Raw genomic sequence first — 23,305 nt, 5'->3', positions numbered from 1 at the left:
CTGCCCCAGGAGCGAGCTCACTCCAGCTGAGCCGCAGGCCGGGAAGGTGAGGCACAGTCGCCACGGGCCGCCCCTCGCGCCCTCACTTGGTGGGCACCTTCCTGCGGCCAGATGCTGGCCAGGCACGCCGTCACCTTGCTCTGCCTGACCTGGGGCGCCTACCAGAGTCTGGCCGTCCCCAGGGTCACGGAATGTGGCCTCTCCTGTCCCCAGGTGAGCCTGCCCCTCCTGGACTCTCCTCTGAGCAGCCTGGCCCACCTACACATGCTACTCAGAGTGACCAGCAAGGGGCCCGGGGCCCGGGGCCCGGGGTGGTGGGTAGTCAGAGGCCCGCGGCTCCCCAAGGTGGTGGCCCAACCTGTGGCGCCAGTCACGGGAAGCGTTTGCCAGGAGCGCGTGGGGCACTGAGGCCCCATGAGTGTCCTTTCCCGGGGAGCTGTGCAGCGGCAGCCCGAGGCCCCTCCTGTGTTCACGAGGCCGTTTCATCATCTGGGGTGCAGGCTGGGGTGGTGTCCGGGCTTGTGTGGACACCCACCTAAGGAAATGCCGTGGGCACGGAGCTCATTCTGGGCAGACAGGTGCCGTGGGGCAAGGATGTGGCTCAGAACGTGGTGTCCCGGGACTTTCACTGTCCCCACAGCGCCCTAGCCAGCAGCACCTGTCCTCAGAGGTCCCCCAGCTCAAGACTGGGGAGGCTAGCCGCTGCAACGGGCTGGGGAGCCCCAGGCATGGGCCCTCCTCCAGGTGGGGGTCAGCGGGGACCCAGGGAGATGCAGGGCAAGCAGGCTCAGGGGGCAGTGGCAGCTGGCGAGAGAGCTCAGGGGACCCTGGGGCACACAGTCAGTGTGCCAGGCACACTCCCCAGGGCATGGCGTGCATCCAGCAGAGGGTCATGGAGGGACAGGGCGGGCTCAGGGGGCCAGGGGTCAGGCAGAGCCTCAGAAGCAGGACTCAGGTCCTGCGTGCAGGGACCCACGGTGGGTCCTTCTGGCTCCTGGTGGGACTGGTGGGTGCAGAGAGGACAGCCGGGCTGAAGTAGGGGTGGGGCCTGGACCCGCCCGCGGGGATGGTGGAAGGGTGGGCAGCTTCGGGAGCACTGCGAGGTGGAGCTGAGGACTGGGTCCCAGACCTCAGGGAAGGAAGAAGCCAGGATGAATCTTAAGACGCTGCTGTAGCGCCTGGGCCCAGGCTGGAGGCATTCTCTGGGCTCAGGGGGCAAGTTTTCAGGGAGGAAACTCTGTGAAATGTGGGAATTTTGAAATATGGGGTTTGAGAAGCCCACCAGACTACGGAGAACTGGTGCTGGGACAGCAGGGTGTGGGGGTGGAGTCAGGGTGAGGCTGCAGGGGTGTGACCGGCGCCCCTCCGTGGGATGGGCCCGGACGGTGCAGGAGGGGCTGTCGAGCGGAGAGGCCAGAGGAGACCCCCAGCCCGCCACGGGCCCCCACCACGGAGAGGGCGCGGCCGGGCACCGCCTTGGCAGCCAGCTGGGGCGGGGGGCTGGTGGCGGGGGGGTGGGGGGGGGGGGGGGTGGTGGCGGGGGGGAGAGCACGGACACAGCCAGAAAGGCCCGGGGAGGGGCCCGGGGGGAGGGGCCTGGGGAGGGATCTGGGGGAGGGGTTGGGAGAGGGGCCGCTGAAAGAGGGGCTGGGGGAGGGGCTGGGGGAGGGCCTGGGGGGGCCCGGGGGAGGGGTCAGGAAGCCCAGGGTTGGGGGCTACCTCGGGTGCCTCTGGAGACCCCCCCACCTACACGGAGGTCCCCGCAGCGCTCTGGGCCTTGACAGCCTTCAGGCAGGGCGGGGCCAGGAAGGCGGGGACAGGCACAGCTGAGCACAGGGCGCCTGGGGGTGGGGGCGGGGGGCGGTCAGGGCCCCTCCTCAAGCACCTAGGACCTTGTCCTCCCCACCCGATGGGGCGGCAAGGTGAGGACCAGGCCCGCTGGTCCCCTCCCCACAGACCCCGCCCTTGCCGACCCACCTGGGAAGCCCCGAGAAGCCCAACAGCGGAAACCCCCGCGGGTGGGGGGTAGGGCGGGGCAGCCGCTTCTCCGTCCCCGTCGCCCCCTCCCCCCCCCCCCCACAAAGGACGAAGACCGGCCCTCTCCCGCGTCCGCCACCCCCAGCTCCCCTGGGCGCCACCGTCCACCGGTGCTCTCTGACCTTGACCTTTGCCCCTGCTGGTCCCTGGGCAGGGAGAGGGGTTCTGGGCACCCAAGGTCCAAGCACCAGACCTCACCCAACCCCACCAGTAACCCGGGGCAGCAGCTCTGTGGTCCTCAGGCACGGGGCGGTCTCCAGAAGCGGGCCGTGCCCCAGGGCCAGGACACAGGTGCGCCTCAACTTCTCCACTCCCTGGAGCCCTGCCAGCTTGGGAGGGGGTGGACTCAGGCCACAGGGTGCAGGGTGCCGGCTGGCTCCAAGCCTCAGGGCTGTGGGAGGCGTGGGGTGGCCAGGCGAGGCTGTGGCCCAGGCCCACTGCCCCCTTGCCTTGCTGGGCCTGCCCTGTGCCGCCCGCTGGCCCCTGGGCCCGCAGGACTGGCCGTCTCACCCTCCACCCATCTGTTTGGTCAGGTTCTGGGCGAGGCACCCAGGCGGGTGCAGCGCCTTTGCCCAGCCGACCCCGCTGCTGCCCCTGGTCACCTTCCTCAGCCCGAGCACCATGGGCAGGCCCCTGGGGTCACCTCAGTGGGGTTCGTGCGGCTGGGGGCTGAAGGCCTTATTATCTCAGAGGGATGTCATGATCAGAAGACTGGGCGATGAGGGGTGATGGTTAAAAGGCTGGGGCAGACGAGGTGCCTGGGCAGGGAGAGGGGACCCAGAGTGTGGGGCTCAGCCAAGAGTGACCCGGTTACCCAGATATTAACATCCGGGGTCACTGGGAGAAGCTCGATGCCATCCTCGCAGCTTTTCTATAAACCTAAGCTTACTCCAAAATGAACACTATTTAGGAAGAGGTGTGGCGCTGGAGATGGACTCCCCAAGACTGCCTGCCTCCCAGACCCAGGGAAGAGAGGCAGACCTCTGCCCCCCACCCCGTGCTGGCAAAGAGCCCCCAGCTGTTGGAGCGCCGTGCCCGTGAGGGGCCCCCCGCCTTCCCGAGCCCCTTCATCTCCCACTCTGACCCGAGGCGCCACTGCCTGGCCTTAGCCGGGTCCTTGCTGCCTGCTGTCTCCCCGCCTGGCCCCACGCCAGCAGCTCCGGGCGGTGCGGTGCCTGGAGCGCCACGTGTGTTGGGGTGGGCCTGAAGGTCCAGGGGTGCAGGTCGCCGGGGTGGGGCGCCGGGGTGACACGAGGCGGCCCGCCGGCCTCTCACTCCCTCTCCGTGTTCTGTCCGCAGGGCTTCGCCTGCAAGAGCCGCGTGAACCGTGAGTACATCTCAGGAGGAGGACGCACGGCCCTTCCGGTCCCCGCTGACACCCCCTCCCGCCTCACCAGGCAGAGTGCCCTCCCATCCCTGCCGCCGCCTGGGGCAGGAGGGCACAGCCCCCCTCCACGCCCAACTGCAGGCTTGTTGGACGTGGGAGTCGCGGTTTCCTATGCTATTGGAATTTGCTGCTTTGCGAAGTGGCCCCGCCAGTCTCCACCTCACCAGCAATACATGGAAACCTCCACTTTCTCATCACATGCTCCATTTTTGCCTACCGTAATACAATATTCTATTTTTAAAATAGCTTTATTTTCTTTGCAGACACTTTATATTTTATTTTAAAAGGGGCTTAAGGGATGCAGTGGAGGAGGGCATGGCAACCCACTCCAGTATTCTTGCCTGGCGAATCCTATGGACAGAGGAGCCTGGCAGGCTACAGTCAATAGGGTCGCAAAGAGTTCGATGTGACTGAAGCGACTTTAGCACACATGCATGCAGGGATAAATAATAAATAAAAAGAAGAAGAATGATAAAGCTACCACCAAAGCCCTCCTAGAGAAATAAATGCTGTTTATTTTAGGAAGACACAGTTCTAGACATCTTTGTAGGCAAATATACTGTTCCTGGATAAACAGATGACAAAGATTTTATAAAAGTGAAATTACTTTATTCCATTTAAAATCAGTATTTTATTTAATTTGACTTTAATAGGAAAAACCAAAGAAATGGCTAAACTTTAATTGAATGCTTCTTCACCTCGAGAGGGGTTACTTCTCAAGGACCCCCAAGGTTAAGGTGTGAGATGAGACAGGACGCGGACCCGTGAGCCGACGTGTGCCCCCGCCCAGGCAGGCCCCTGTCACTGGTGCATCTGACCGCAGTCAGTGGTCGTGGAGTTGAAGGGCATCGGGTCACAGCCTGTGCCTGGACCCTCCCTGAGGGTGAGAAGCCCGAGGCGCCCCCCGCTAGTGTTTCTGCTGAGGGGCCTGCAGGCTCCTCTCCCGCCTGGGCTGGGCCCTTTCCTGGATCCCTGTGAGCTTCCGACCCAATGACGCGGTTGTCCGGTAACCTCCGGGAGCGTTTCCCGCCCGCCTGAGCGCGGGCCTCCTCTCTGATGATGCCACCTCTGCCCGTGTCGCTGGCTCCCTCCATCTCTGTCTTTCTCCGGGGCTTTTGCTGTGAGCATTCCAGGCCAGCGCGCCTCCCGGTCTGCGCTTGTTTGCCCCGAGATGCGCTGTCTGGCCCCTGTGCCCCCGTCTCCTCTGAGCCCGCTGCACTGTGACCACCGGGCTGGGCCACGTGTCCCTGCCACCTTGTCCCTCGCGGTGGGCCTCCCCTCCGTCCCGCCACGGCGCTTTCTCCCCTCCCACGTGCTGCCTTCCCGGTCCCCTCCTTCCCTCCCTCTCTCTCCTCCTCTCCGAGCTGTTTTAATGTTTTCTACATCGTCTGGGACATTCTTTCAGTCTTGGTCAAACGTGGGCAGCTCCCTCTGGACCCCCTTCTCACTTACTGACCCCAAATCCATGGTGTTTCCCCCGTGGACCTGCTGTGTGCAAGGGCCAGATGTCCGGAGGGCCCCAGACATGCTGGGGGAACTCGGCCGGGCAGGTCCTGGGGGTGGTGGGGGTGCGGGGAGGGGCCCTTGGCTTCTAGGGGACCTGGGGGCTGTCACGGGCTCTCTCCCTCCCCCTCCCTTCCCTCGTACCCCAGTGGGAGCCGTGATAATGCAGGACCCCACCCGGCCTCCTTCTCTCCAGATGGGGGTGCAGAGGGGGCTCGCCACGGATTCCCGGGCTTTGTCCCCCCAGCAGGGCTGCTGGGGGCGGGGTCACCAGGCAGGGGCACAGCTCGGGTCTGGGCGACCCTCCGGCCTGGCCCATGTGCTCGGCCCGCTGCGGGGCAGTTCTCTGGCTCAGCGACCTCTGAGGGTTCTGGCAGGTATGGGGGGTACTTTGTGAGACACACTCCCGTCTCCGTTTGTGTGTCTCTAACAACACAGACCTGTGTGGGCTCCTTCCGGGGCGACGACAGTCACCCCGCGTCACAGACAGCTCTTCCCACTGTCCCTCCTCCTCAGCCTCGGGCTGAGAGTCACACGCTTCAGTTTCGATGCAATAGTATTCACACGCCTCCCCTTTCAGGGTTTCGTGAATTGGGGGGGATCTTTTAAGAAGTCTTCCCCATTCTGAGGTCATAGCGACTTCCTCCCTGTACTTCCTCTATTTCTATATTAAAGTTTTGTTTCTCAGACTCAGGTCTTTGATTCATCGAGCTCTTGTTTCTGTGTGCTCTGAGGCAAGAGCCCGACTGTGCTCTTCGCTGCCTGGAAATCCCGCAGTGGCCACACCAAGTGCCGGACGCCTCCACCCCCACCCCACCCATCTTCAGATTTCCACGCTGTGCGGGCGGTTCCCCGACGGCCTCTGCTCCTGAGTGAGGCCACCCTGAGTCCTGGGGGCCCTCCCTACACACCCCATGCTGTGGACCCACATACTGAGCCCCTGGATGAATAGATTTAAGCTGGACGCTGACTTCTGCTTGAGTCCTTTCCTAAACTGTCCTGGGAGATGGCAGTGTCGTTGAGGCAGCCCTAAATCCAGATGCAAGAGCAAGGAGGGCATAAAACAGAAGCGGGGCCCACCCTCCAGACCCCAGAGACAGGCCCCAGGGCCCCAGGTGGGAGGAGCAGCAGAAAGCAGAGGGGAGTCTGAACCCAGCAGGCAGTGAGCGCCACTGGGGAGCACCCAGCACCTGCTCAGGGACCCCCTGGGAGGCGGCCCTGCACAGAGAAGCTACAAGAGGCTTGAGGACAGCGGCGGCAAGAGCAACTGCAGGTGGATGAGGCCGAGCGGAAGGAAGGGCTAGGAAGTTCAGTTCAGTTCAGTTCAGTTCAGTCGCTCAGTCGTGTCCGACTCTTTGCGACCCCATGAATCGCAGCACGCCAGGCCTCCCTGTCCATCACCAACTCCTGGAGTTCACACAAACTCATGTCCATTGAGTCAGTGATGCCATCCAGCCATCTCATCCTCTGTCGTCCCTTTCTTCTCCTGCCCCCAATCCCTCCCAGCATCAGAGTCTTTTCCAATGAGTCAACTCTTCTCAAGAGGTGGCCAAAGTACTGGAGTTTCAGCTTTAGCATCAGTCCTTCCAAAGAAATCCCAGGGCCGATCTCCTTCAGGATGGACTGGTTGGATCTCCTTGATGGTCTTGATCCCTGTCTCCTGTACAATGTCACGAACCTCATTCCATAGTTCATCAGGCACTCTGTCTATCAGATTTAGGCCCTTAAATCTATTTCTCACTTCCACTGTATAATCATAAGGGATTTGATTTAGGTCATACCTGAATGGTCTAGCGGTTTTCCCTACTTTCTTCAGTTTCAGTCTGAATTTGGTAATAAGGAGTTGATGATCTGAGCCACAGTCAGCTCCTGGTCTTGTTTTTTGTTGACTGTATAGAGCTTCTCCATTTTTGTCTGCAAAGAATATAATCAATCTGATTTCGGTGTTGACCATCTGGTGATGTCCATGTGTAGAGTCTTCTCTTGTGTTGTTGGAAGAGGGTGTTCGCTATGACCAGTTCATTTTCTTGGCAAAACTATTAGTCTTTCCCTGCTTCATTCCGTATTCCAAGGCCAAATTTGCCTGTTACTCCAGGTGTTTCTTGACTTCCTACTTTTGCATTCCAGTCCCCTATAATGAAAAGGACATCTTTTTTGGGTGTTAGTTCTAAAAGCTCTTGTAGGTCTTCACAGAGCTGGGAAACCAGACCGCAAAGCACGTCCACCCAACAGCGACAGCAGAGGGCGCTGTGTGCAGCAAGGAAAGCAGAGCCCAGCCTGTGGCTGAAAGCTCAGAAACCGTTCAGGGAACCGTGGCCAAGGGGGCCTATGGGCACAAGCTCAGGCGAGCTATGATAATAAAAAGAGACTGAGGGACAGAATGAGGTCCCGACAGGCAAAGGCAGTGCACCAGAACACCCCAAAACCCACAACTGCAGCTGTTCATTTCAAAGTGGCTTAAAATAGCCAGTTCAGTTCAGTAGCTCAGTCATGTTCAGGCTCCCTGCCACCCCACGGACTGCAGCACGCCAGGCCTCCCTGTCCATCACCGAATCCTGGACCTTACTCAAACGCATCTCCATCGGGTCCATGATGCCATCCAACCATCTCAGCCTCTGTCGTCCCCTTCTCCTCCTGCCTTCAGTCTTTCCCAGCATCAGGGTCTTTTCAGATGAGTCAGTTCTTCACATCAAGTGGCCAAAGTATTGGAGCTTCAGCCTCAGCATCAGTCCTTCCAATGAATATTCAGGACTGATTTCCTCTAGGATGGACTGGTTTGATCCCCTTGCCATCCAAGAGACTCTCAAGAGTCTTCTCCAACACCACAGTTTAAAAGCATCCATTCTTCAGGGCTCAGCCTTCTTTTTGGTCCAACTCTCACATCCATGCATAACTACCGGAAAAACCATAGCCTTGACTAGACAGACCTTTGTTGGCAAAGTAGTCTCTGCTTTTTAATATGTTGTCTAGGTTAATCAGAGCTTTTCTTCAAAGGAGCAAGCATCTTTTAATTTCATGGCTGCAGTCACCATCTGCAGTGATTTTGGAGCCCAAGAAAATAAAGTATGTCACTGTTTCCATTGTTTCCCCATATATTTGCCATGAAATGATGGGACCAGATGCCATGACCTTCGGTTTTTGAATGTTGACTTTTAAGCCAGCTTTTCCACTCTCCTCTTTCACTTTCATCAGGAGGCTCTTTAGTTCTTCTTCGATTTCTGCCATAAGGGTGGTGTCATCTGCATATCTGAGGTTGTTGATATTTCTCCCGGCAATCTTGATTCCAGCTTGCGCTTCCTCCAGCCCAGCATTTCACATGTTGTACACTGTATATAAGTTAAATAAGCAGGGTGACAATATACAGCCTTGATGTACTCCTTTTCCAATTTGGAACCAGTCCATTGCTCCATGTCCGGTTCTAACCATTGCTTCTTGACCTGCGTACAAGTTTCAAAGGAGGTAGGTGAGGTGGTCTGGGATTCCCATCTCTTGAAGAATTTTCCACAGATTGTTGTGATCCACACAGTCAAAGGCTTTGGCATAGTCAATAAAGCAGAAGTAGATGTTTTTCTGGAACTCTCTTGCTTTTCATATGATCCAACAGATATTGGCAATTTGATCTCTGGTTCCTCTGCCTTTTCTAAATCCAGCTTGAACATTGGGAAGTTCTCAGTTCACGTATTGTTGAAACCTGGCTTGGAAAATTTTGAGCATTACTTTGCTAGCATGTGAGATGAGTGCAATTGTGCAGTAGTTTGAGCATTCTTTGGCATTGCCTTTCTTTGGGATTGGAATGAAAATTGACCTTTTCCAGTCCCGTGGCCACTGCTGAGTTTTCCAAATTTGCTGGCACTTTAACAGCATCATCTTCTAGGATTTGAAATAGCTCAGCTGGAATTCCATCATCCTCCAGTAGCTTTGTTCGTAGTGATGCCTCCTAAGGCCCACTTGATTTTGCATTCCAGGATGTCTGGCTCTAGGTGAGTGATCACATCATCATGATTATCTGGGTCGTGAAGATCTTTTTTGTACAGTTCTTCCGTGTATTCTTGCCACCTCTTCTTAATATCTTCTGCTTCTGTTGGGTCCATACCATTTCTGTCCTTTATTGAGCCCATCTTTGCATGAAATGTTAGAAGACTCAAGAAAGTTGATAAAGATGTTAAAGAACAATAGGAACAAAAGTTAGGAAATTTCAGAAATGAGGTGACAACACTTGGGCCTAAAAATAAAGGAAATATCACTGCAGAAATGACGACTATGTTAGAAGTAGTGAATAGACCCAATATTAAATGCCTTGAGAGAAATAGAAGGTGAAAAGGGGATTTTTTTAAAAATCAGAAAGACGTGTCATATTGTGTTTGAGTAGACTCCAGGTGGTGGACAGGGAGGCCTGGCATGCTGTGGTTCATGGGGTCGCAAAGAGTCAGCCATGACTGAGCGACTGAACTGAACTGAGCTGTTAGTACAGGGAACTATATTTAATATTCTGTGATAAACCACAATGAAAAAGAAAGCTTTTTAAAAAAATAATGTATCTATATGTATAACGGAATCACTTTGCTATACAGCAGAAATTAACACAACATTGTAAATCAACTATATTTCAATTAAAACGAGAATACAAGGGACTTCCGTGATGGCACAGTGGACAAGAATCCAATGCAGGGTTCAATCCCTGGTCCCGGAAGATCCCACGCGTCTCAGAGCAGCGAAGCCCGCGCACCACAGTTCCTGAGCCGGCGCTCTGGACCCCAGGCAGCGCAGCTCCTGAGCCGGCACCCTGGACCCCGGGCAGCGCAGCTCCTGAGCCGGTGTGCTGCAAGTGCTGAGGCCTCGTGCCCTGGAGCTTGTGCTCCACAACCAGAGAACCCAGAGCAACGAGCAGCCCACATACCGCAGCAAAGAGGAAGCCCCACTCACCACACTGAGAGGAAAGTCCACGCACAGTCACGAGGATTCCATGCGACCAAAAATAAGTGAAGAAATGAAAATGTTTAGAAAAGAATACAAGTAAGGTTGGAAAAGAAAAAGAGTCAGAAGAGATGAAATGCCGAGTCAATAACAGAAGATGTCGCAGATAGAGAAAGTCCAGAGTGCGGGCGCCGTGGGCCCCTGGAGAAAGCCGAGCCGCAGAGCAGAGGCGCAGAGCTGCAGCTCTGGGAGAGCAGACAGCCCCAACACGAGGCGTGGAACTGGAGAGGAACAGCCCCGAAGACGCAACGTGAGAACCCACTCAAGCAAAATGGGTGGATGTTAAAGTGAAAAATCTTTGGGCCTCTAAGCAAAAAGAACTTAGCAATTCAAAATGGAAAGGAAAGTACATCAGATTTTTCAAAGAGCTACATTTTACCCCAGAAGAGAACGGACAGCAAAACCACAGCGCTTCGTTTCATGACTATAGACACAGTTCTGTGTCATGATCGTGAAACTCGCTAAGAGGCCAGACCTTAATTAATCCAACCACAAAAAAGAAACAACAATTATGGGACTTGATATGGCTGCTTTTGCTACAACAGCAACGATGACAGCAGATAAATGCACTGAACCAGCACGCTGTACTCCTTAAGTTTACACAATGCTATGCATCAAACATATTTCCATGAAAGGACACTGGCCCAGGCTGGGACTCAGGGGCTCTTGTCCCAAGGGCCCCTCCTAGGGAAGGAGCATCAACCATGAAGCCCCGGGAGGGGTCGGACTGGAAACGGGGTGAAAATCTAACGCAGGGCTGTTTGCAACGCTGAGAACACGAGTGGAAGGGGAGGCGGTGTGGTATTCACAGCCGAGCGCCCGACCATGGAGACGGGGCTGTCGTGAGCACCAGGAGAGACAGGGACGAGTCTGTGCAGACAGGTTTCTGCCCTCTCCAGCCCGCCTAGTGGGAGTGCTGCGGCCCAGACACAGTGTCGGGGGCACAGTTTCACGGTGCTCTCCCCGGTGTTCTGAGCGCTGAGCCTGGAAGAAAGGAGGTGCTGAGGCCCTGTGCAGAAAGCACAGTGGACCTCTGCTCAGAGTTGGCAAGCAGCAGGACTGCCCGAGGCTCCACTCTAAACCCGCGGTGGCCCTGTGGAGGCTCCTGGGCCATCGGTGGCGTGTGTTTCTTCCGGCCCTCCCTCTGGGTGCTCTGTTTATCTCTCACGCGTCTGCTCCAGGGAGTTCCCTGGCCGTCCAGCAGTCAGGGCTCTGCCTTTCCCTGCTGGGGGCCGGGGTTTGTCCCTGGGAGAGAACCTAAGATGCCACAGGCCACGCAGTGTGGCCAAAAATAAAAGTCTGCTCCGTGCCCCTGAGAAATGGCTCTTGGCCGTCCCCAGGCCGAGGATTCAGGCAACTCCCCTCAGACCGGGTTCCCTTTGTTTCTCGGTGAACCAGGAGTGACCTGTGACTATCGGGACCATTTCTAAGTCGTGGACTGATGTTCCTTGGGTCTGCCTGGGTGCAGACCAGCGCTGGGAGCCCGCAGAGGCTGCAGGCTCTCCAGGAAGCTCCCTGTCCCTGCCCTCCCACCGGGCCCAGGGTGGGAGGAGGCAGCACGTTTCTCCGGATCCCGTCAATGAGACGGGGCAGCCCTGGGCCTCCCGGTCTGGCCGAGCCTCAGCATCCCGCACCCCCCCCCCCCCCCGCCCCTGCTTCCTCAGCTCTCACAGGTTTGGGGAAGTTTTTTCACATGTATGTTTTCACACATATATGTAAGTTGTCTATGCCTATGTTTCCCACATGTATGTGTTTACAGGTATGTTCCACGTGTTTTACATGTATGTTTTCACGTGTATGATTTTACATGTGAGTTTTTAACATGTACTTTTTTCCCTCCAGCACTGTTAGCTGTTGTCAGTAGAGCCGGTCCAGACAGCACAGGCTCCTGTGGGATGCAGAAGGAAACCCCGACGGGTTTTCAGATGCACGGGAGCCCTTCCCTCTCCTTCTGCCCTGCCAACGCGCAGTTAGATCCCCTCCATATCTTACCAGCTCCTGTGTTCACGATTCCCTTCGTAACCCACTTCTTCCTTCTGAGTTCCTATTTCTCCTTTTCAAGATGCAGCCGAGGTGTTAGGCCTTCTCTTAGTATGCCTCTGGTTTACTGTGATGGCTTTAAACCTTCAAATGAGATCAACTGTATTTACTTCCCCTTAATCTTTATGAAGAATTTGGGGTTCACAATGCCTTCCACACAGTCACAGTGAGGTTGCTCTGCACAGCCTGTGGGGCCTTAGTTCCTGAACTAAGGACTGGACCCATGCCCAGGCAGTGCAAGCGCTGAGCCCTAACCACGCAACCAGCAGGGACGTCCGTCACATCACCTTCTCCTATACGTCTTCTGTGCTGTGAGCTTAACTGGGGACAGGAGCCTGTTCTTACTTTTATACAAGCAACTTCATGGCACCCGCGGTCGCCCTTCCCTTCTGTGGCTCCACCCTTTTTCCTTCTGACTCTGATCCTTTTCTTGACTGGCTGCAACAGGCCCTTGTATTTCTCCAGAAAAGGTCAAAAGACGCCGCCTTCTCATTTTCTGCACAGAGGAGGACGTTTCCACACATACGAGGGACAGCCTAGATGAGAGAGGGTTCTGAAGCTCCAGGCTCCAAGGATGCGCCTCTCAGCAAGGAAACGTCAGGCCTGGGGACACAGTTCTCCTCACCCTACCCCCACCTTGCCGGACTAACCCCCACTCCCGGGCTTGACCAGGAGCCCCTGGAGCCAGACTAGGACTCGGCCGCCTCCTGCAGGCAGCCTCTGCTCTGATTCCAGCCACAGCCCTTGGGAACTGTCCCCCCAGGAAGCTCTGAATCGCCCATCTGACCCCACACCTCGGGTTCATCAGCCCCAAGGCAACAGCAGGCCGGGTGTGTGGTGGGGGCCAGGCCGGGGCAGGGGGCCATTCCCAGCTCTGACCACCGGGGAGGACTCTACCCCCGTTTGGAACTGCCAGCACACATGGACAGGAAGAGGCAGGCCGACTACTCGCTTACTCTGGCCACCTGATGCGGAGAGCCGGCTCACTGGAAAAGACCCTGATGCTGGGAAAGGTTGAGGGCAGGAGGAGCAGGGGGTGACCGAGGATGGGATGGTTGGATGGCATCACCGACTCAATGGACATGGGTTTGAGGAAACTCAGGAAGACAGTGAAGGACAGGGAAGGCTGGCGTGCCGCAGTCCCTGGGTCGCAAAGAGCTGGACACAATTTAGTAACTGAACAGCAACAGCTACCTGCTGGCTTTATTATTTCTAAACCTCTATCATCTGGGGCGGTGGAACCCACAGCCCCATCCCCTCCACGTGGAGGACAGGCAGACGTGCTGCTGGTTTCCTCGTTGCTGAATTTGGAAAGTTCTTACAGGTTCTGAACACACGTTCCTTAACAGGTGCGTGATTTGCAAATATCCTGTCTCTGACTTGTCTTTTTACTCTTTACTGGGGTCTTTCAAAGAGCAGAAGTTGGAAAGCTTGATGGAATCCAACTTGCCCGTTTCTTCTCTTACGAGTCACGGTTTCAGTATTCTGTCTCAGAGAATTTAGCCTCACCTAAGGTCACAGCTGCCATTCATGGCAGACAGACGGGGAGACAGTGGACACAGTGGCCGACTTTATTTTTCTGGGCTCCAAAATCACTGCAGATGGTGACCGCAGCCATGAAATTAAAAGACGCTTGCTCCTTGGAAGGAAAGCTATGATCAACCTAGACAGCATGTTAAAAAGCAGAGACATGACTTTGCCAACAAAGGCCCGTCTAGTCAAGGCTATGGTTTTTCCAGTGGTCATGTGTGGATGTGAGAGTTGGACTATAAAGAAAGCTGAGTGCAGAAGAATGATGCTTTTGAACTGTGGTGTTGGAGAAGACTCTTGAGAGTCCCTTGGACTGTAAGGAGATCCAACCAGTCCATCCTAAAGGAGATCAGTCCTGGCTGTTCATTGGAAGGACTGATGCTGAAGCTGAAACTCCAATACTTTGGCCACTTGATGCAAAGAACTGACTCATTTGAAAAGACCCTGATGCTGGGAAAGATTGAAGGCAGGAGGAGAAGGGGACGACAGAGGATGAGATGGTTGTATGGCATCACCGACACAATGGACATGGGTTTGGGTGGACTCCGGGAGTTGGTGATGGACAGGGAGGGCTGGCGTGCTGCAGTCCATGGGGTCGCAAAGAGTCAGATGTGACTGAGTGACTGAACTGAATTGAACTGAAGGTCATAGAGATTATTGAAAATAGGTTTCTTTTTGAAAGTTTGGTAGTTTAGGTTTTGCACTGAGTCTGACAATCCACTTTACATTCTGTGAGAGCTGTGGTCTAGAGCCCATTGTTTTCCAGTGGACACAGAGCTGAGCACCATTTGCTGGAAGGACGGTGCATTCCCCAATGGACTCGCAGCATGGTTGCCAAGAGTCAGGCACGCAGGCCTGAGCTGGGGTGGGACGCTAGGCTGGTGGGTTTTGTCTCTCAGTCCTGGGGAGTCTTTCCTATCATCATCTCACTCGCATGGCTCCCAAAAGAAGTCTGCCTCTCCTGTGCCTTGGTTCCGCTGTGCCTCACGTGTCTTTTCCTCTGGTAGCTTTACAGTTTTCTCTTTACTCTGGCTTTGAACAGACTGACTGTGGTGTGCTTATAATTTCTTCATGTTTCTTATCTTTCATCGGGCTTCTTGGATTTGTGAGTATATAGTCCTCACCAAACTTGAAAATACGGTAGACTGTGATTTTCACCTGGCTCACAGACGGCTCAGCGGTACAGGATCCACCTGCCGGTGCAGGAGATATGAGAGGCATGGGTTCAGTCCCTCGGGCAGGAAGATCCCCTGGAGGAGGAAACGGCACCCCACTCCAGTGCTCCTGCCTGGAGCCCATGGGATCGCAGAGGCGGTGCTGTGTGGCTGAGCACAGAGGCACACTGGATATACACTTTTATCGTCACAAATATTCTGGAGTCTTTTCTGGAATACAGTCAACTTACTTGGAAACAGGTTAATCTTTCTGGGGTCTCTCTTTCAAGATCTGTTAGACGAGATCAGAGCAGCGCTCCACCCATGGCTAGTTATTTCTCTTACAGAAACAAGACCCTTGCATCCGCTGCACCAGGGCCCCGTGAGGCCCTGGGTCTGTGGTCTGGCTGGGAGCAGGGACAGCCCAGACCCACGGGCCGACAAGACTCTGTCCCCAGGGTCCCTCCGGCTTCTTCTCTTCCTGCAGCTCCTCAGTCCACGCGGGCATCCCGCTCTGCCAAACACTCACCCTGCTCTCTGCGTCGCGGTCCTCCCGTGCTCATCCTGCAAACTCTGGCCACTTCCGGCCATTTGCCTCTGCCCAGATCTGCCCCACTTCTTCTCTTGGGGAGGCACCTTGAACGCCGTTACCCCATCCCCGCCACCTGGCAGCACCCTCGGGACAGTGGGCACGGTGAGGCTCCCGGGTTGCCCCCTCCGTGGGCATCGCCGTCCTGGCTTCCTCGCACCCAGTGTCTTGAGATCGCACTTCGCCTGCTGTCCAGGCTGAGCGCCGTGACTCCAACTTGACCTCCATCTTGACCTCAGCAGGGCCCACAGCCCTGGTTTCTTTCCCAGGAACACTTCAGACCTCACAGTCTCTGCTGCCTCTCTGAGTCACGTCTGATCTGGTCAGGTCGGGGCTCCGCTGAGCGACGGGCCAGCTCTTCTGGCTGGGTCTCAGCAGTGGCGCCTCAGCCCCCTTCTCTAAGGTCTGGGAGGCCCAGCCACCATGGCCACGGGGACCCCTCACTCCGGCTCCTTGTGCCACGGGGGGAGACGGCCTTGGGTGCACCCTCTGCCCTTCCCCCACCCTCGTGCATTCAACCGGTCACCCTGGTCCCCGTGTCCCCCTCCCCCTGAAGCACAGGAAAGGCCTTGGCACCTTCGTCCTTCGCTTCCCCTTGGCCGTCAGCCTGAGGGCGGGTCTTCCTGCCACGCTGCTTGGGGTGTGCCTGCACCCTGGGCACCGCTGAGCACACATACCATCTGACACGTCACCTGGCCGGAACGCCAGGCCCTGAGTGCCAGAGGGAACCTGGGCTGCCAGCTCCGCGGGGTGCAGGGCTCTCCGGGGCATGGTGGAGCCCGTGGAACTAACCCCATTGACCTTGAAGCATCTGCCTGAAGATTGGGCAGAGCCAAGACTGAAAACACCACTCAGCCCCGGAGCCTGAAAGCGAGACCCCCGCTGCCTGCACGGCGCCCGGTCCGGCCCCTGCTTCCAGGGCCCTGACCAAGGCCATTGGGGCTAAGCCATCTGTGCCAGTGCTGCCGCCTGCCCACGGACAGGGCTTTAGGCGGCAGTGGCCTCGGGCCCAGGCCCGGGTGCCCCCCGCAGACCTGTGCTGCTGCTCATCCTTGGAACCCATGGGGCCAGCCGGCACACCTGGCGGGGGGGCCTCCTCTGCCTCTTTGCTGGCCAGGCGGGGGCCCTACTCCTGGGCCCAGCAGACAGCTCTGCACATGGCTCAGGTGGGCCCACCACTCTTCCAGGGCCTGGCTCTCTGACGGCACTGGGGAGAGTAGGGAGGACTGCCCCCCCCCATTTTGTGCAGCAGAGACCCAGAGCCACTCCCCACCCGGCCACCCACAGGGAATAGCCCAGGCACCAGCAACCCTGGCACTTAGCCTCCCTCTCCCCCAACAGGAAATATTTTCAACAGCTTCTGCCGGCAGCCCCCCGTGTCCATGCCCAGGTCCGTCCTGGGGTCCCTGGCGCTCTCCACCGCCATGAAGTGCTCCCCACCTGACGGCTGCTCCCTGCTCCTGCGCGTCAATGCCTCCCTCGCGCTGCACGGTGACTGTGACGTGGTCACTCCTGGGTCATGGGGGGGCTCAGGGCTCCTTTTCTTCCCATGTCAACTTGACGACAGGCTAGGGTGGGGCAGAGAGACCCTGCTCACTGCCTTCACAGGGGACAGCATGGTCTGACAGCCCGCGGACCCTCTCTCCACAGAGAGCCTGCAGGGCCTGGAGGTCTGCTCCACGAGTCTGGACACCCAGGAGACGCAGTGCCAGGCTGTGCAGGTGTCCAGGGCCTCCCGCCAGCAGGCAGGGCAGCAGGTGAGGCCAGTGTCTGACCCGGACCCGCCAGTCCAGCCCCAAGCCTGTGCCCGGCAGCACAGCTGTCCCCTGGCCAGTTCTCGCCACCCTCCCCGCTCCACAGCCCATCCCGGCCCATGGACGGGGCGCCCCTCCTCCCCTACCCCAGACTCTGGGTTCCAGCTGTGCGAGGTGGAGCTGGCCTGGCCAGGGGTAGGGGGTCAACACCCAGGTCCACAGCTCACCCCGTCCCTGCCCAGCTCCAGGTGCGCTTTGACTGCTTCGAGGTGGCCGTGGCCCAGACCCTCTACGTCACCCTGAGGACTGTCCCCCACTTCTGTGGGGTCCAGCTGGGCCAGCAATACCACATGGAAGGTAGGGACCAGGGAGCTGGCGTGGGCACTGCCCTCCAGCCTCCTGGAGGGAGTGGTGACTGCCGTGGGGCAGGTGTCACCCAGGCAGCAGGTAGGCCATGCGGGACAGGTCCCAGCAAGTGTATTTTAATTCTGGGTTGCTGTCTCCCTGGAGGGGTGGGCTTCTGGAAACCACACCAGCAGAGGCCTGGCTGGCGGTGGACCCTGGGGCAGAGTGGGCTGGGCCCAGCACTTCCCTTGTCATTCACAGACTGCAGAGAGGAGGACGTGGGGAAGAATGTGCCTGACTGCTTCGGTGAGGTCCCTCCCCAGGTGGGACCCCGGCCCCGCTGCCCCTGGGAAGACCCTTGGGTGGTGGTGGGCACCCGCAGGCCTCCTACCGGGCTCTTCTGGGAACTCACGATGGTCCTCAGGCAGGCAACTTCCAAGACGCCTGGGTCTGGCAGGAGTCACCACATGCAGGCTGTCAGGACAGCTGGAGCCCTGTGCCTGGTGACCTCTGGCCCCAGCGTGACCCCTCCTCCTGCCCTCCTACAGCTGAGAAGCTCTCCTACTGGGTGGACCGCAGCCGCAAGGTCATTCTAGTACAGGTGCCAGAGTCGGGGGGCCCCGACTACTACGTGCGGCTCTGTCTGAAGCGGTTCACCTGCGAGGACGCGGGCGCCCCAGTGCGGGTGAGCCCCAGCCCCGCTCACAGTCCCAGCCCCGCCCCCCTGTCCTCCCCTGCCGCCCCGCCCACAGCTCCAGCCCCGCCCCCTCTCCTCCCCTGCCACCTTGCCCACAGCCCCGGCCCCGCCCACCAGGCCCCATCCACCAGCTGTCCCACCTGCTGCCCTGCCCACAGCCCTGGCCCCGCCCACAGCCACAGCCCCCGCCCACCAGGCCCCGCCCTCCCTCTGTCCTCCCCTCCCGCCCCGCCCCGCCCACCAGTCCCCACCCATTCCTGTCGCCCCCGCCCACGCTCCTTCCCTCTGATACAGGTAACAGGGAACAGGGTCTCCCGGAGGGTCTCTCTACCCTACAGCCAAGAGTTGCCGTGTCTGTGCCTTGAGGTCAGTAAGGGTGCGGCCTTGACACGCGAGAGTGGACGAGAGGATGGGCCGACTCTGTGCTGATCCCAGCCCCTTCCGTAGGTCTGGTCGGCGACCCCTGATGCGGTGCGAATCCAGACCTGCCCTTTCAAAAATGGTGAGTGCCCTGCGGTGCCCAGGAGAGCGAGGAGGGAGGGGTGGGAGATGGCGAGTCAGGGGTCCCCAAGGATGGGGGCTGCTGGTCCAGCGCGCAGGGCTGACGCAAGGAGGGCTGAGAGTAGCGGGGAGGGCCAGCCTCAGCGCCTGAGACAGCTTCAGGCAGTAGGTCATCAGAGCTGTGTTCTGGGCAAGCCCTCCAGGTGGTGGAAGCCCTGCGTGGATGCAAGCGTCCATGTCAGGCAGCACACAAGCACATGCGGGCGCCATGGCCTGGCCACCTGGGAGAGCCAAGGCCACAGCGGGAGGGGGAGGGGATCCTCCCCGAGGATAAGGGGTGTTCATCGACGGGGCACACAAGCGAACTGGGTGGGGCCTAGGTCTAGAGCCACGGGAAAAGACACCTGCCCAGGACCCAGCCTGCCCATCACTAAGCAGGTGCTGGGTCCGGTGGCCTGTCAGCAGCTGGGACAGTGTCCCTCTGACTCCAGCCCTGGGGGAGGGTCCCTGCAGTCACGGAGAGCCTCCGGGACGCCATCCACTACCACCCGGGGAGCCAGGCGCTGAGCTGGGAGCCCACCTGCCCCATGAGAGGCCGTGTGAGTCTGTGCTGGCAGCCAGGGCCAGGGGCCCACTGCCTCGAGCTGAAGCATTCAGGCCGGCCAGCCCGCGGCAGGGTGAGTGTCCCCCAGGCAGTGATGGGGGCGGAGATGGATGGCCAGAGCCCTGACGTGAGCTCCCCCCAGGTGCAGTACCCGCTCGTGGACACACAGCCCCAGCTCTGCCTGAAGGTGAGTGGGCTGGACCACAGCCTGCCTCATGCCCTCCCGGGGCTGGCGGAGGGATCTGAGGAGCCAGACAAGGGACCCACGGCATTGGGACAGGGGACCCACAGCCAAATGTCTCCCTCTGCCTTGCCCAGCCCCAGGGTCCAGCCACCTAGCAGCCCCTCTAACCCCTCCTGGGCCAACAGTGAGGGGTGGGGGTTTGTGACCAGTCCCAGAGGGCCGTGAAGGAGGCCTGCCTGTCGCTGGGCACACAGCCACACCCTGTCCCTCGGCCTCCCGGCAGTTCTCCACGAGCCTGGGTTTGCAAGTGAGGTGCCCTTTCAAGCAGCCAAGGTTCCCAGGTGAGCCCTCCAGGGGAAGGGGGCCTCCAAGGGGCGGGGCCCTCAAGGGGACCAGGGCCCTCTGAGGGGCGGGGCCCCAACAAGGGGGCGGGGCCCTCCAGGGGGCAGGCGGGAGGCTGGTCAGGGGCCCTTGCAGTGTGGCCATAGCCAAGATGGTCAGCGGTGGGTGGGCGCTGGGCCTCACCCCTGCCCCCACAGCCTGGAAGATGGCCGTCCAGCCTTCGCCCGCTCCGGGCCACCTCCGGGTGGCCTTCTTCTCGTCCAGCCCCGCCCGCTTCCAGGTGTGCCTGTGCCACCAGGGGAAGACATGGCCCCCCGCCTGCCGCCGACTGCTCCAGGCCACCCCCGTCCCTGCGGCCTCTGTGAGCCAGGTGGGGCAGGCCCCGTCCTGGCGACCCGGGGGTGGGGCTGACCCCCGACCTTCCTGCAGTCAGAGCTAGTCCCCAGGAGGGCGGAGGGTGGCGAGCACCACAGTGACCTGGAGGAGCCTGGTCTGTGCCCCCACTGCCTGTGACTGGCCCCTCCCCCGCCAGGGTGACTCTGCAGAGGACCCTGCAGTGGCCTTTGTGGACATTCCTGGGGACGAGGCCTGTGCACCCAGCACCTGCATCCAGGTAGGTGTACCGCCCTGCCCAGCCTCCGCCCACCTCCCAGGAGCTGCCCAGGGCCCTGGGCTGCTCTGGGAGGTCCCTTCAGCCCCACAGCCTCTCCGGATGGTGCTTCTGGGGAAGGAGGGGGTGTGCAGGGTGGGCTACAGGCTGTGCTGACCTGCTCTCTCTGCCCTGCCCCTGCCCACAGGGCAGGAGGACCGATGTCCAGTTCTCCGTCCCCCAGCAGCTCTGCGGCCTCCAGTGTGGTGAGTGAGCGGGCCAGGCCTCAGCAGGGACTGGGGCTGGGAGGACAGGCACTCAGGGGCGGTCGGGGGCCAAGGGCTGGACCCCAGACTGGCCCGTAGCAGCCCCGTCTCCCACCGTCAGGATGCGGGGGACACTCTGCACAGGAGGTGGAGGACAGAGGGGCCACCGCCTCAGCGTCAGGCCAGGCTTCTGAGCCTTGACTTGGGGGATCAAGGCTCCTCCAGGGCCTCGCACTGGGTCAGGGGTGTTGTGCCCTCCTCCCTGAGTGTCCACCACACTGACCTGGGCTCTTCCAACTGCCCAGAAACTCGAAGTCCCCAGCCCACCTGTCGCCCACCCAGGAGTCCCAGACTCCTGGACTTCAGACTTGGCAGGATCTAGAGGGAACCCTAAACCTACGGGGCCTCGGTGTGGCCCAGGGGGTGACCCTGCCTGAGGGCCAGGGGTAGGGGGCAGTGAGTGGCACAAGGGCAGTGGGAGTGAGGAGCAAGAACACTCATCTTCAAGTGCAAACCCCTGCCAGCGCTGAAAAGCAGACAGGGAGAGGGGTGCCTGGGAATCCAGCGCTCTCACCACCCCGTCCACTGATGGGCAACTGGGCCGGTCTCGAATGGCCTCTGGGCGCAGCTGAGTCTCAGCAATGCCAGGGCGCCCCAGTCCCGCCCACCTCCCCTGGCAACTGCTCCAGGGCCTGCATCCACTTCTCCCCTTACCCCACCCCACCACAGCCCCCACCTCCCCGCCCCAGCAGATCGAAGGGGCGATGGTCACCCCTAAGAGCCTTGTGTCTGGACCGGGGCTCCAACATTTGCCAGTCAGATGGCATGGTGGGTGGCCTGGGGCTATGACTGGAGTGCCATGCTGGGTGAGTCCCAGGGTCTTGTGATCAGTGAGAGTACCTGGGCCCAGCTGGAGTCGGGGAACCTGGGAGGATACTGCTCCTCAGGTCAGGGTAAACTCCCCCAAAGATGGACGTTTGCCTGCTGACCGGGCACTGGCTTTGCAGGACTGGGCAAGGGGCCCTGAGAGGGTGGGGTCTCATCCCCTCTCCTGCTTTCCACCTCATAGTCGGAGGTGGGCTAGGGGGGCGTGTGAAAAGTGAACGTTGAAGTGTTAGTCGCTCAGTCGTGTCTGACTCTTTGCGACCCCATGGACTGCCGCCTGCCAGGCTCCTCTGTCCATGGGATTCTCCAGGCCAGGATGCTGGAGTGGGCTGTCATTCCCTTCTCCAGGGGATCTTCCTGACCCAGGGATCAAACCCAGGTCTCCTGCACTGCAGGTGGACTCTTTACCCTCTGAGCCACCAGATGGTTGGGGGGGGGGCCTATGCCCCCACACAAGGCTTGCTTGAGCCAGCCCCCCATTCCTCTCTCCCCAGCTGCCACCCAGGGGACAAGTATCTCACCAAGAAGACACGGGTGCCAGGTCCAACTGCAGGGATGCGGCAAGGGGCCAGCTCACGTCTAGACACCCCAGGCCTCTGTCACGAAGGCTCGGCCTCAGGGCATGCACTGAGGGTCCTCACCTGGCCCCAGACTAGGGGCCTGTGTACCTCTCGGGTCTCCAAAGGCCTGCAGCTACTCGGGCCCTTGGACGATGCCAGGACTTTGGGTCAGATGAAGGACCTCCAGCCCCTCCTGAACCCTGAGTGGGGCCAACAGAGTGGCTCCATGGGCAGCCCCTTCCCCAGATGGCCCAGCCCCTGATGCATCTGTCTCAGCCTGGCCCAGGCTCCCTCTGGACCACCTGGGGTCAGGGCCAGCATCCCTGGCCCTGAGCACGAGGTTCTCTGGAGTGCAGGGTGTGACCCCACCCTTCCTGGAACTGACCAAGTCTGGGGGGCCAGGTCACCCACACACGTGCTGGGGTCCACACCCTGGGTGCCCGCTGGGGCCCAGAATAGGCCTGCACCGGCCCCCACTCTTCAAAGAGTCTGCTAAGAACTTGAGCGCCCACCACCCCAGCACCCAGCCTTCACCCTTGCCCCCAGAGCTGGACCACCTTCCACTCCCAGGCTCCTAGCCAGGACAGTGCGGTGAGGGACGGCCACTCCGTTGGCCTCAGGGGCCAGCTGCCAGGACGAGCCATTCTCAGACGCTCTGCACCCCCTGAGGTCACCACGCACCACCTGTGCTCAGGAGCCACAGGGCGTCCTCGGCCCTGCCAGCGTCATTTCTGTGTCCCAGGCCAGCGGTCGCCCAGCAGTCGGCCGGCTGGGCCTGCCCTCACGGGACCCGCATGCCAGCTCACAAGGACCCCCGGGCCGCCCCTGCCGGGCCGCTGTCTGGAGTCACCTTCACCTGACTCGGGGCACACGGGGCACACGGGGCACACGGGGCACACGGGGCATGCCGGGGCCGGGCCCCGCCCCTGGCCTCCGCTGGGCTGCGCCTGCGCACGCGCACCTCCCTCCCCGCCCGGCCTGGGCTCTGCCTCGTTAGTGGAACACAGGCCCCTGGACGTCTCGTCATCGCTCTCTTAGTGGGAGCTGCTGCCCGAGCCGACAAGAGGGGTCGGTGGAGCCCACATGCCCCCTCACTGAGAAACTCTTGTCTGCCTGGCTCGCCGCTTCCCTTGAGGACAGGGAAGGGGTCGGCAGGGCCAGGGAGCCCTCGTGGGGACTGGGGGACCACGGGGCCGCGTGTCCCCCCTGAGGCGGGATGGAGGCCGTGACTGCAGCTGGACCCCCACCCGCGGTTCGAGAGGGGCTGTCGCGCCCCCAGCCCGCAGATCCTGGTCCCCCACCTCGGCCAGGCCTGGCCCCCCGCGGGCTGTGCTCTGGAGACCCCTGTCTGCCCCAAGTGCCCC

The 23,305-nt window shown here is 59.8% G+C and overlaps 1 protein-coding gene across 1 annotated transcript; it reads left to right on the top strand.

Annotated features, from left to right (window-relative positions):
• Window positions 1-111: 111 nt before the first annotated feature.
• IL17REL (interleukin 17 receptor E like) lies at window positions 112-22,801 on the top strand. The gene is made up of 17 exons (XM_052640656.1): window positions 112-213; window positions 3,337-3,364; window positions 16,556-16,705; window positions 16,865-16,971; window positions 17,211-17,325; window positions 17,575-17,619; window positions 17,862-17,998; window positions 18,305-18,376; window positions 18,458-18,512; window positions 19,025-19,188; window positions 19,258-19,302; window positions 19,583-19,640; window positions 19,839-20,002; window positions 20,174-20,254; window positions 20,439-20,496; window positions 22,067-22,145; window positions 22,684-22,801. The coding sequence occupies exons 1-17, from the start codon at window positions 112-114 to the stop codon at window positions 22,799-22,801; spliced, it is 1,578 nt and encodes a 525-aa protein (XP_052496616.1).
• The last annotated feature ends 504 nt before the right edge of the window (window positions 22,802-23,305 follow it).

Source organism: Budorcas taxicolor, chromosome 5 (genome assembly GCF_023091745.1).
Source record: "Budorcas taxicolor isolate Tak-1 chromosome 5, Takin1.1, whole genome shotgun sequence".
In the NCBI taxonomy this organism is placed as follows: Eukaryota; Metazoa; Chordata; class Mammalia; order Artiodactyla; family Bovidae; genus Budorcas; species Budorcas taxicolor.
Note: the sequence above shows the minus strand (reverse complement) of the source record. Positions and strands in the feature narration are given on the sequence as shown.

Excerpts from the sequence above, each read along its gene's own strand:
- IL17REL (XM_052640656.1), top strand. The coding sequence starts at position 112 with ATGCTGGCCAGGCACGCCGTCACCTTGCTCTGCCTGACCTGGGGCGCC. Across the intron at positions 18,513-19,024 it reads GACCTGCCCTTTCAAAAATG|TCACGGAGAGCCTCCGGGAC; the intron begins GTGAGTGCCCTG and ends GGGTCCCTGCAG. Across the intron at positions 22,146-22,683 it reads CAGCCCCTCCTGAACCCTGA|GCCAGCGGTCGCCCAGCAGT; the intron begins GTGGGGCCAACA and ends TCTGTGTCCCAG.